The following is a 12,566-nucleotide window of genomic DNA, read 5'->3' as shown; positions in this document are numbered from 1 at the left end:
CCTGCTACTACAGAGAAACATCAGGAAACAACAACTCAATTAAACTCACCATCCCTGTTCAATTACTGCCACATAATCACAGCAATTTACCTTCACTTGCCGCACAGCCACCAAACAAACACACACATGGGGGCAAGCCGGCACACAGAGGCGGAGAAACACACAGAAGCACACACACGGACGAGGCCAGATCACAAAAGACACCCGTAGCTTCATCCTACACATTGTGATTGTAAAGCTCGCCCAGTGGTATCTGCAGGCTACCTGATATAAAGATACATGAAAGATGTTGGATGTTTGTCAGAGAACAATGTAAGTGGACTGTAATTACATTTATATGTCCACCTCAGTGTAAATGACATCATGAGGATCACAGTTCCTGCTCTGTACATGCAGCTAGTTCTACTTTATGGTATGCATGCTATAAGTACAGTTATGCAAGTGTTATATATGTTTAAATCTGTCTGAAACCTGGAATTTATGATGATTACTGTGATGTAAATTAAAAGAACTCATCAGGGTTCAGGGAAACTCTGAAACTTCTTGATAAGTAATGAGATCATTGACACCAAAATCCTCAGTCATCAGCCATTATGTAACAGGCTCAGAGGTTTGAGCATGTATTATGACAAGTGTTAAAAATACTCTCAAGAGTAACATCATTATTCTCCAGAGACAGTCCCCAGATCTGTTGCATTGTTCCGCTTTTCAGCACTAATATTTGTAATTTGGTCCTGTGCAATAATCTGTTTAATTTCGTTTCAGTGCAGTTTATTAGATAGGTGCAGTTTAAAGGCTCATTTATGCTCCTTTTAGGTACGAAAATAGATGTGTCTGTTTCAAAGGTTATAACCATCACCCGTATACTTCTATGCATCCTTTAAGTTAGCATGGATGTTAAGTAATACATCCACTACAGCAGGGGTCAGCAACCTGCGGCTCCGGAGCCACATGCTGCTCCTCTGCCTCTCTCCAGTGGGTCCCTGTGACTTCGACAAAAAAAAATTACATGGCGATTAATAACAACCATGTTTTTTTTAAAAAAAAACATTTTAATTTTCATTTATCATTTCTGTAGGCCTAACATAACTTTTATTTTCCAATTGTAAAAAAAAAGTAACGCCTATACATGGAATTTTAAAAAAAGTTAAAATATTTTGTCAACTATAATCTGTGTTATAGCCTGTTTACAACTCAGCGTTTTTTCCTCTAAAGATTGCCAGTGACTAGTCTTACCTAACACCAACCATAAAAAAGAAAAATCTCTGAAGAAAATGAAGAATTTAGTTGCTACTCTGAGTAAAAGTTACCCTACAAAGAAGAGTTAAAAGTTAAAAGTGGAGGCAGCATTGTAGATGGCAGTCTCTATGGCCTTTAAGTAAACTGCAACTTCATAACCTGTGGTCGTGTTTCGCTTGAACTTCTGGCTACACAACCCCCACAAATTCCGCTTGTTTAGCTCTTTTTTCAACCATATCTGTAAACGTTCACAAAATGTACAAAACTATGGATGAAATGAACACAGAGTACAGACAGAAGGTTCTGCTGTATCCATATGGGTATCAAACGCTCAGCATAAATGAACCTTAATACAACATACCTGTAATAAATTCTACCTTTATGAAGGTTATGTTCAGTTTTTGTTGAAAACATGAGAAAGGTGTTGATTCAACTTTATGATCATTTTGGAGGCTGGTGCTGCTAATCTGGCATGCATTACACTGAGAGTTGTTTCTAATATTATACCCTCCTTAACATAAGGTATGATTCATTGCAGTGCTGTAGTAGTCTGCATTAGTATCTGCATTAAGTATACCTACATAATAAACTGGTGTGTACAGAGATGCTTTAACCGAGGACACCGAGGTCACAGAAAATCAGTAATCATTACTTACTCAGTAATTTCTACTCCCACTGGGATGTATGTGTGTTCTATAATAATCACAAATGTTGATTGTGAACTGGACAGAAATCATTACATCACCGCAGATAAAACCAGAGATCTCTTAGTAATACTAAACAGAACAGAGACAGCAACTTCATGCATTAGTAACAATGCTTACTATTTTGCCCAAAAGATTTGTGAACACACTTATGCACAAACTATTTTAGTACTTTTGTTCAAAAAAAAAAATTTTTTTTAAATCTGCGACATCATCACAATGTAAAGTCTGTTGGGTGAGCAGGAACTTGTAGCAGGGGCAAGGGGGGAAACACTAATGCACATATTCAGTAGGCCTTTTTCGGCTGATGTGCCAGGCAAGCAACTCTCTTTGGACTGAATGGACGCCATCTTTGCATTCACTATCTAGGTCATTATAATATATCTATGGTATCTGAGCATTTCTTTTACATATCCTATGTATTAATAACATGAAAATCATGAAATATTAAACATATTAAGCATACAGCAAATCACTGTGAGTGAAGTTCAGAGCCAGCAAACTACTACAGAATGATGTCATTGGGGAAAATACTGAGGAATAGCAACACTGCACGAACCTGTGAATGAGTACTGTGTGAGTGTGTGTGTGTATGTGTGTGGACAGCAGATTGACTAACAGCTTGAACTTGGGTTAGATCCAGGAGCACGGAGAGGGATACATGGATGGATGGAGAGAGGGGGAGAGGAGGAGGGGGGAGAGCCATTGATTTCTCAACAGAGAGATCAGCATCTTGACAGAAAGAGACGAGAGAGCAACAGAGCAAGACACACACACACACACACACACTGATGGAGAGGGTTCCCACTGTGGCCCTCAGGTGAAATTCCACGACTTTTCCATCTCTTTGTAGGTTTCCAGAACGGAGCTGAGGTACTTTCATTGCCTGATTTTGAGCAAAATTGCGATAAAAATTGGTTTGAAGGCAAATGAGGAGTGAAAAAGTTGTAAATTCATTAGGGTCCTTGACTTTTCCTGACAATCTTTCAAAAGTCCATGATATTCCAGGACCTTTTTGCACCTGTGGGAACCCCTGTTGACAAAGATCAACAGGAAAGTCTGGTTCAGTGTCTCTCCCCCAGCATGCCTCGGTGATTCTAACAACCCTAAAACCCCCGACAGGGACACGGAGGATGGTGCTGTGGCTTCGTGCCGGTGTGGTTAACGAGGTGTGTGTGTGTGTGTGTGTGTGTGTGCGTGTGTGTGCGTAGGTCGTGGGCACCGGGGGAGCTGACACACACGGCATGGACGAGGTGGTGGGATTGGGGGGGGGGCAGCCAGGGGTCATGCTGTAATTACACATCACAGTCCCCGTGGTCAGTGGCCCGACTGACTCCTTCTGACTACACCGCCTCAGCCAGAGAGGCACAGACAGGTGGTGGGAATGCACTCTTAGAGACAAAGATTCCAAAAGGGTTCTACATACAGGGCACGGGTTCTGCCCAGAACCACTTGCTTCTGAAGAACGCTTTTTTGAAGAAAGGGTTTGCCAAGCATTCTTTGTAAGAGAGTTCCATTGAGAACCCTTCTCATAATCTCATTTTGCAACTTTGTTGTCATCAAGGGTTCACCAAAGGTTGTTTGTACCTTTAATATAAGAGTCGTAAAGGTTCTTGGTGGGTTCTAAATAAAATCCTTGGAATACAAAAAGGTTATTGTTAGAACTCCCTAAGTGTGTTCTAATCTAGATAAAAACCTTAGAATATAAAAAGGTTATTGGTAGAACCCGTTGAGTGTGTTCTTGATAAAACCTTTTAAATATAAAAAGGTTTTTAATAGAACCCCCTGAGTGTGTTCTAGATAAAGCCTTTGGAATCTAAGAAGATTCTTGGTAGAACCCCAAGTGTGTTCTTGATAAAACCTTAGGAATATAGGTGGGTTCTTGGTAGAATCTTCTGATTGTGTTCAAGAATATAAAAAGGTTCTCTGTAGAACCCTGGGTGTGTTCTAGATAAAATCCTCGCAATAGAAATAGGTTCTGGGTAGAACCTCCTGAGTGTGTTCAAGGTAAAACTCTGTTTCTGGATAGAACCTTTCCACCCTCTAAGGGTCCCAACAAGAGAGGATCCTGGGTGGAACTACACCTTAGACTGGTTCTCTGTAGAACCTCTCATACATGGTTCTAGGTGGAATCTTTCAAAGATGGTTCTTGGTATAACCCTTTTTCTTGGGTACTAGGTAGAACTGTCAGAAGGGATTCCAAGTAAAACCTTTATAAAAGGTTCCACCAGGAGCCAAAATGGGTTCTCCTATGGTAACAACTCTGTGATTCTCGTTAGCATCTTTATTTCTCAGAATGTGGCAGTGGAGGGTTGGAAATGTTTGCGCTGCGCTTGTGGAAAAGCTGAAGTGATCAGGACAGAACATTTGAAATGCTTTCACAGTAAATGAACTGATGCATGGATTTATTTATCTTTCAGTGGGTGTCGTTTGACAGAAGTACACAGAGAGCATGTGTCAACCCTCTGTGTTGAAAGCACAGCGAGTGGTTGACACTCTCACATACCGTGCGTGGTCCTGTGTGGGTGGTGGGTGCCGTAGAGGATGAGTGTTACACTGAGCAAGGCTCCGGACGCCTTCTCGTCATTTGGCCTTGTGCAGCGCCTCGCTGCTCCTTTGTGGTCAGTCACCTGGAAACAAACACATCAGCGAGGGCATCATTTCACCAACAACCCCTGATTCACATGGGAAACTTTCCTCCTCCATCCAATATTAATAAAACATCCAGAGCTACTTGTTTGGACTGAATTCATGTGGACAAAGTGGGGAATCGCAAAAGTGACAAGAAGTTATTACTTGGTTAATGTAGTAAACAACTACATATTGTTTACTGACACAAATATGGTGCTTCTTCAGGTCAAAGATTGTTATCCTCCAAACATAAAAAAAACAACGCTGTTTCTCTCCGAGAGCAGTTCTGACCTGTAAAGAGTTCTTAGGAAACTGTAGTGAAGCAATGACATGCATCCACATCCCAGAAGTGGATGGATATGTTGGAAATGCTTCACAGAATTGATTTTTAGGGAAAAAAAGGAAAAGAATACATAGTATTTGAGTCTTTTAGAGTTGGTCGCTGTGTTAGATTATTTGATGATAGAGTCAGAAATTCCTGCTCGGTCTGGACTGAGAGACATGACAGACTACATTTCGAGTCTGACCAATACTAAGTAAGGTTGCTGAAACAAACTTATATACTCTTAAACTCATTAAAGACAGTTTACTATTATATGCTGCAAATATTTTTTGTATTCCATGATCTGCTCACATTTAAGTTATTGTGTAATTTTTTTGTCACAAGTTGCTTCTACAGTAATCAAGCTTCTCAAAGCTGGGGTAAGCAGGTTTCTTTTGCGTGCTGGTTAAGTTTCATTAAGCATATTGTAATCCAAGAAGTCTGAGAGAAGAGTAGACTGCCGCTCCTCCTCTCCTTTTTGATTTCAGGCCAGTCACAGGTTGGTAAAATAGCCGATTGTTGACTCATTCAGTATTTGACATCCTGGGAATGAGACTCAACCATCAACCATCTTTCTCCAGGATTGCTTATCACAACTTTAATATAATACATTATTGTGCAATAAAATGCTTGCATAGGAAACTGAGAAGTTTCCACTGAGAACATATTCTTAAAAAACAAAAAACAAAACCTAAATATTAAGTTTTGATCTTTTTAATAAGTTTGTTAATATTGCACTCATACACAAAAGCCTAAAGACCCGGGCTCCTCAGATGGTGGTACCACTTTCCTCATTTGGACAGATGACTGTCTTTTTTGTGTAATCAACATGTGTAACTCCTTAATTACTGAACTCAAACTTGATCATGACTCAGATACTGTTAAGCTCAAGTTCAAACAGCTAATAAAGAGAGAAGAGTCATTTGGCCATGAATGATCTGGTGTTTGTCATTAAGATTTATGGTAATTCTATTGTATCAATATTTGTGATTTGTGCTCTTTCATATGCTTTTTTTTTTTTGGTGTTTTGTATGTGTTTTATAAGTGTTAATTTAGCTCATCTTGCAAACTACCTTCAGCTATAAAAGAGGAGATGCTATGGACCAACTTCACTGCTCACCTGGCAGCATCAGCAACATTCTTCCTTTTTATTTTGCTGATATCATTTAGTTTGACAACAAGAACAACGTGAGCACAGACACTGACAAACCCTAAAGTTCTGTAAACAGTGGCTCCGAACACTCAAACTGTGCTGGAGTCAGCTTAGGAAAATGGATATTGATGACCAATGCCTGCTGTATGTTGATCAGAGAAACAAAAAGACGAAGAGTTTGGATAATCCAACGCTGTGTTACAAGAGTTGTTGTCTTTTGAGAGCAAATTTTATTCATACTTGTACACATACTTGTACTTGTATGAGCCAACATTAATCCTGGTGTTCGTCAAAGAAGACATCAGTAAGGGCCAAACAAACTTCAGAGACCCATCACTGCCAAAGAGTTTGGCAGTATGTCTCAGGTCTATTTTTTATATGGAATTTGCAACATAATATTCCACTATACAAGCATTTCATTATATATCACAATAAGAATGACTGATTGGAGCAGACGTACTTGCCAACCTTGAGACCTCAAAAATAGGGAGGATTTTGAAACTAAAAAGTTTTGGTTTCCAAATAAACAAAATAATTAATGCAACACTTTCACTTTTAATATTAAGGAAAGAATACAGAATAATTCACCCCTCTAGCTGGACCTTGTGTAAATCTCTGGCATGAACTAATATTCATTAGTTTCCTTTCATTCATTTTTTTTTTGCCCTGCACCTAAAAAAAAATTGACGTGGCAGCTTTTATAAAAAGCACACCCCTTTCCTTGAGAACTTTCCTAAAGAAACCGGAATTCTTCTTTCCACAAAGTCTGGTTTGGTGTAGCTGTACTATCCAGGTGGAAACAGTAGACTTTCAGAGTTGCAGGGCTTAAACACACTGCACAGTGCCGCAAAAAGGTTGTGATAGTAATAAGGCTACAAAATATGAAAATGTATCATAAATTGGGAGAAATACAGGGGAATGGTGGTCCTGGGAGGAAACAGGGAGAGGGCAATGAAAAATGGTAGTCTCCTTGGAAAATCGGGAGTGTTGGAAAGTAAAGAGAGTAGACTATCTAAAAGGTGTTTCCTACATGCCAATTAGCTTATATAAAAGAGAGAGAGAGGACACAATAGAAAAGATAGAAAGCACTCCTGCAATATTATTTTGTACAAAGGAAAATGTCCCCGAAATTCATCTTATTAATGAAAGAAGACATTTACCTGTGAAGGCAACAATGCAGTAAAGTAAATTAAGATGGGTTTTGATTGGCTGTCAGTGATAACACTCTGTAAATCACTCTGAAAGTGATTACAAAGATGTGTCACTGTTGTCATAGTTGTGGTGTGGCCATCCACTCAATTTAGAACGATGTACAATATTTATAGCTATTGTTGCAGTTGTAGTTCTTGATGTCATGAATTTGATGACTTTATGCTAGACTAGACACTAAGGAGAAGAGAAACTTGTCATTAAACTTTGACTATAACAGCAAATGACTGGTGATTTTCATCTAGCTTTTTGAATTTGAACTTGAAACAGTATCTTCCACGAGCCCAAAGGTGCCTTTGGCAGAGCAGTCCAGCAGAGAGATTATCACAATCGGAAACAATTATCTGGAGATTTCAAGCATAACACAGTTATAAATCCAAGTTTAAGTGAAAGACAACTTTATCATTAATATTGTAAGCTGAACACCTGAGTGCTTCTGAATCAAGGCCTACATTTTGTTGAGAAATTGGTTATAAAAGTAAGTACATTTGACAACTTGGTCGTGCCGCCCCCCCAAAATCCTCCTTTTTTGTCCAGAGCAGGTGAAAGACAGGCTTCACTCCAGGTAAACTCCTTAAATCTGCCAGAGCAGCTGCCAAGCCTGCCTGTGTATGTCTGTGTGTGTGTTTGTGTGTGTGTATTATATATATATATGTGTGTGTGTGTGTGAGAGTGTTATGTGTGAGTGCTCCCAGCAGACCAGAGGCCAGGCATGGTGGCCCCCAGCCGAGCGCTGCATCGATTTGTTGTTGGTAAACAAACAGCTGGATGCTACAGGTGGATCGATATGCCTCGCACGCCTGCCAGCCTCCCAGCATGCCTTTCTGCTGGGTCGACATGGCTCTCTGAGGAGCTGCGACCCCGCTGTCGCTTGGAAACTTCATGAGTCAAATATTTTATATTCTGATTGAAATGAAGTTAATTCTTAACATAAATTCACCGTCCTGAAGCAGGGGTCCACAAAATCCATAAATACTGTTTTTGGATGCCATAACTTTACAATTTTGGTATAGAATATTATCTTTGGTGCACCACCTTATCAATGAGTAAAAACTAATTACAAAAAGAGCAGTTGGTACTACGATAAAGAAGATGTTTGAGTAAAAAGTGTGAGAGCTACAAGCGGAGACAAAACCAGGGCAAGGAAGAAGGAGAAATTAAACTGACTTTTAGACAAAAGACAGACAAAGAAAATGAAAGGATTAGCAGAAGCAGAGGAACAGAGGGGAGAGGGGAAGGATTTCAAAGCCAGAGAGAGAAACTACAGAGGGAGAAAAAAAAAGAGAGGTGGGGGGATTAGTGATGGGCGAGAGATGGCAGGATATCGAAACGGGCGAGTGTCAGGGAGAGGAAAGTGAGAGCCAGCGATAAATGGTGAGCCTGAGAAGAGAAAGGAGTTCAGAAAGAGATAGCGAGGAAAAACAGAGAGGAAAGCGATGTGACAAAGATGCATGTAGCCAACAACAAAACAGAGTGGAAGACAGATACACAGGAGACAAAAAGACAGAAGACTTTAAATACGGGAAACATGACTCGGCACCTGTTTAGAAGTGAACTTTTGCTGCTTTCTCGAATCTTGAAAAGGTCTCTCATCTGTCCAAAGTGTCAAAAAAGAGCTCACATTGATAACCACAAAGTGTGAGGCTTCCCTGCACGACCAGAGTCCCTCAACCTCACCCCAGAATGAGCCTGAACTTTCCAATAAACACACTGTGTGACATGTAGGACCCCACTTAACAAGGCTTTAATTTGGTCATGTTCAGTTTTCATTTTTATTTCATTCTTTCTCATTTGATGAATATTGGAAAGAAATATAAAACAAATTGTAACAAACATTTAAATGATAAAGTAAAATTTGAATTCATTCATAACTCTGCTTAGTGTGTAAATCTTGACAGTGGAGGTCACTCAAAACACATGACATGAACAGGCTGACATGCCCTGAGTTCTACATTACGAAGCAGTTCTTGGTCTTTGAGACACATGCTGCACATTTCACACTTCAGAGACATCTTCTCACTGCATCCTTCTCTCATGCACCATTATTTAATGAAGTGCATTCTGCGAGCAGGTGTCCCAGAGGCCTGGTGGTCTGACCAGTGTTGGATCCAGCCTTGTGTGGCAGCCAGATTAAAGAAATGCAGGATGGTGCAAAAGTCCACTTGTTTGTGTGGCTTGACATCAGATATCAGTGCTCCGTATCCTGCAGTATTTTATAACGTTTGATAATGAGAAGAAGCACGTCCTGCTGTCCCCCACAAAGGACATAATGAAAGGCTTCACATAAACTTATAAAATCTTAATAAAGTGTAGTTAAGACTCATCGCTCTCATAAATAAAAGAAACATCCTTATGAAGACAAGAACAGTATATCTTTAGAGATGTGATAATTTAACATTCTTACTGCCAAAAAACATCTTGGCTAAAATTCCTGTCATTTTAAAATGACAGAAGAGTCCAGGATGTGCTTAGAGGGCATTAGGACAAAACTTAATTGGTGGCTCTTTTTTCTCATTTATACATCTGTATATGTTACATGTATGTAATTTATGTGTTAAAAGCCTTTAACATCTAAAATTAACAATACCTACTGATAACATAGGCCTAAAAATGTGCTATTATAATCTGTTGTTTTTCAAATAAATTATTATGAAATGTTGGCCCTTTAAAGTTGTGTCCCAGGTTCCATCAACTCCTGTAGACTTTTACAAAAACATGATTTAATCAGCCATTAAAAGAGTTAGTTAAACTCCCCCGTCTCACTTCCTGGTATAAAAAGGCGGGAATACTGCTCAAGCAATGGTCAGCACTCTATGTTTGACAACTTCGTGAAATAATATTGCTGTTTCAATTATAATATGTCAACTCCGTGGCACTTTGAAGTCAAAGCTAAATAAGAATTAAGGTTTGGAAATGTGTTTTTGGATTAACATTAAGAGAACTTAAAAAAAAAATGGCTGCTCACTATGACTACGCTGTGAAATGAAAAAAAAGTAACATTTTGTCAATTCCATCAACTCTGTCAGATTATTCTACACTCTACAACTACATGTAATAAAACAAAGTGACTCACTAGGAGGTCCCGTTACAAGGTTTAACATTCAAGAGTTTGATCTTTTAAAATCTATTTTCCCAGCATAATTGAGGAGTAAAAATCAAAACTCTCTTACACTCAAAATAATTTTTGTCCCAATTCTTAGAGTGAGCAACACTAAAATAATGCTCTGCTTTCTCCCTGATTTCAATACATTTATGCATATTTAATAATGAGTTACTCAGGGTTTGATGTGGATCATAAACAGCTAGGAGTGATGGGAAGTCAACTGTCAATGCGGATGAAAATGATTGGAGATACAAGGTTATATCAGAAATGTTAGTGGATTACAGAAAATAATAAGCGGGTGTGACTGGATGGTTGCTGGAACTGAAGAAAATGTAGAAGAAGAAGTGAATGAGCGACAATGTCAATGTTGCTCTTTCTTTGCTGCCAGGCACTGATTGTTTTGTAGGTGACATCTTTTCAGCCGTGATGACTTGTAGTAAGAAAAGCACAGGTGTTACAAATAACATTAACAATGGTTGCGTTCTAGTGAGCCATGACAGTGAGCCAACATGCACAATAGCAGGACCCTGAGACTCAGGTGGCTAAATGGAACTGGACCAATTATAAAATTAATTTCATTGTTAACATAAGTGTAAACAATCAAATTAATTGATTTGTGCTGGTCCTGTAGTTTATCCATGGACTAGGAACCTTTGGAGGAACTCTGTGTATTTTAACTGCAAATGAAGTTGCTGGGACGTCACTTTACCCCCTGAAAAAGTTCCTGCTCAGGTGGTAGAATTTCTTAAAAAGTACAGGAACTTTTTGAAGGTGGGGTTCTGATTGGTCAAGTACTTGTGTAAATTTATTTCAGCCACCATTTTTAAAAATCTGCAGCCGCAAACTGGTTTGTTTTTTTGTTCAGTGTGTTTCGCCATATCAACATGGAGTTACAGAAGAAAGTGACGACAGATGGACTGACAACAACGTGTTTGTCCATTACTTTATATCGCATGTATGGCATGTTCACATGGGGCGTTTGAGGTTCAATGTACAGTGGTGGATCAATCTCCGGCTCTTCCGGTCCTTATGTCAAAGTATCTTTGGGCAAGATACTGAGCCCAAAATGAACACCGGTGGCTGTATGGTGTGTGTGAGTGTGTGTGTATGAAAAGCGCCACATAAATGCAGCCCATTTACTATTTATGTATGCCATTATTGTTGTTGTATAGCCACACTCAAAAACGTTGTGTTAAAACAATGATTGCTTTTTTATACATCAGCAGACGGGTTTTCCTGATCTTGACATGTTTTTGGACTGCAGTGGACCAGCAGACAACGATGGGCTGAAGGAACTGTTTAGCTCCTTGAAAAGGAGTTCCTGGGACTACAAGTTCCAGGTGCTTTAGGTGGATATGCACCTTATGGCTTACTTAAAACATCAACTTTTTTATTCTGCCAAAACTGTATTATACATCACTTCCTGCCCTCAACAATAACTTTTTTGGGATAGACTTACTTATGGTTTGCCAGCATACCACTATTGAATTTGCTAATTAAATCTGATTACTTTTAAATTCCTAATCAAATTTATTTAGGTTTAAATTGTCACCATTTTAAATTAAAAATAGTATAAATAAATATTACAAAGACATTCAAAGAGGAATTAAACATGCATTTGCTATGCTATTTTCCTCAATGAGTATGTGACATTACTTTGTATACAGTTCTTTGCTAATAAAAAAGGGGAGATTTTCACTAATTTGATGAGTGGATGTTTGCATATGACAAACTTTTTGTCTTTTCATTAAAATGTGGTGTTTGTGAGGGTGGAAAAGCATACAGACCATCACAATCTTAAGTGAGAATACAATCATTCCTGTGTGAAATCATGAAGCAAAACAGGCAAAACATATTCAAGTTGAAGTCTAAATCATTTAGTATGATTACTTTAACTCCCAGCACCCCAGACTGTGAATGAAGGCGACTATCAGGTATAAAATGTGAAACAGGAAGTTGCTAGAAAAGCACACAGTGCTCAGTTTACTTTCATGGAATAAACACAAGCTTCAAAATAAAGCCCTAAAAAGGAACCTGTGAGTGTTGGCAGCGTTGGAGCGGGAGGCAGAGTCAGATGGGAGGGGAGGAGGAGTCTTGCTGCGTCTACATATGTAAAGCAGCAGGGAAGCAGCAGTGTGTCAGACTGAGGCTCTGGCCCAACCTGAGCTCCTTGCTGCTCCCTCCAACACATCAATCATCCAAAAC

At 39.2% G+C, this 12,566-nt stretch overlaps 1 protein-coding gene across 1 annotated transcript in view; it reads right to left on the bottom strand.

Moving 5' to 3' along the window:
- LOC146321064 (furin-like protease kpc-1) overlaps window positions 1-12,566 on the bottom strand; it is a 248,404-nt gene that overhangs the window by 11,171 nt on the left and 224,667 nt on the right. Inside the window, exon 17 of the mRNA XM_084726094.1 lies at window positions 4,450-4,573. Coding sequence (XP_084582220.1) covers window positions 4,450-4,573 — 124 coding nt within the window. The remainder of the gene's footprint in view (window positions 1-4,449; window positions 4,574-12,566) is intronic.

Source organism: Lutjanus erythropterus, chromosome 9, assembly GCF_056507025.1.
Source record: "Lutjanus erythropterus isolate fLutEry1 chromosome 9, fLutEry1.hap2, whole genome shotgun sequence".
Classification (NCBI taxonomy): Eukaryota; Metazoa; Chordata; class Actinopteri; order Lutjaniformes; family Lutjanidae; genus Lutjanus; species Lutjanus erythropterus.
The sequence above is the reverse complement of the archived record's forward strand: the minus strand, read 5'-3'. Positions and strand labels throughout refer to the sequence as shown.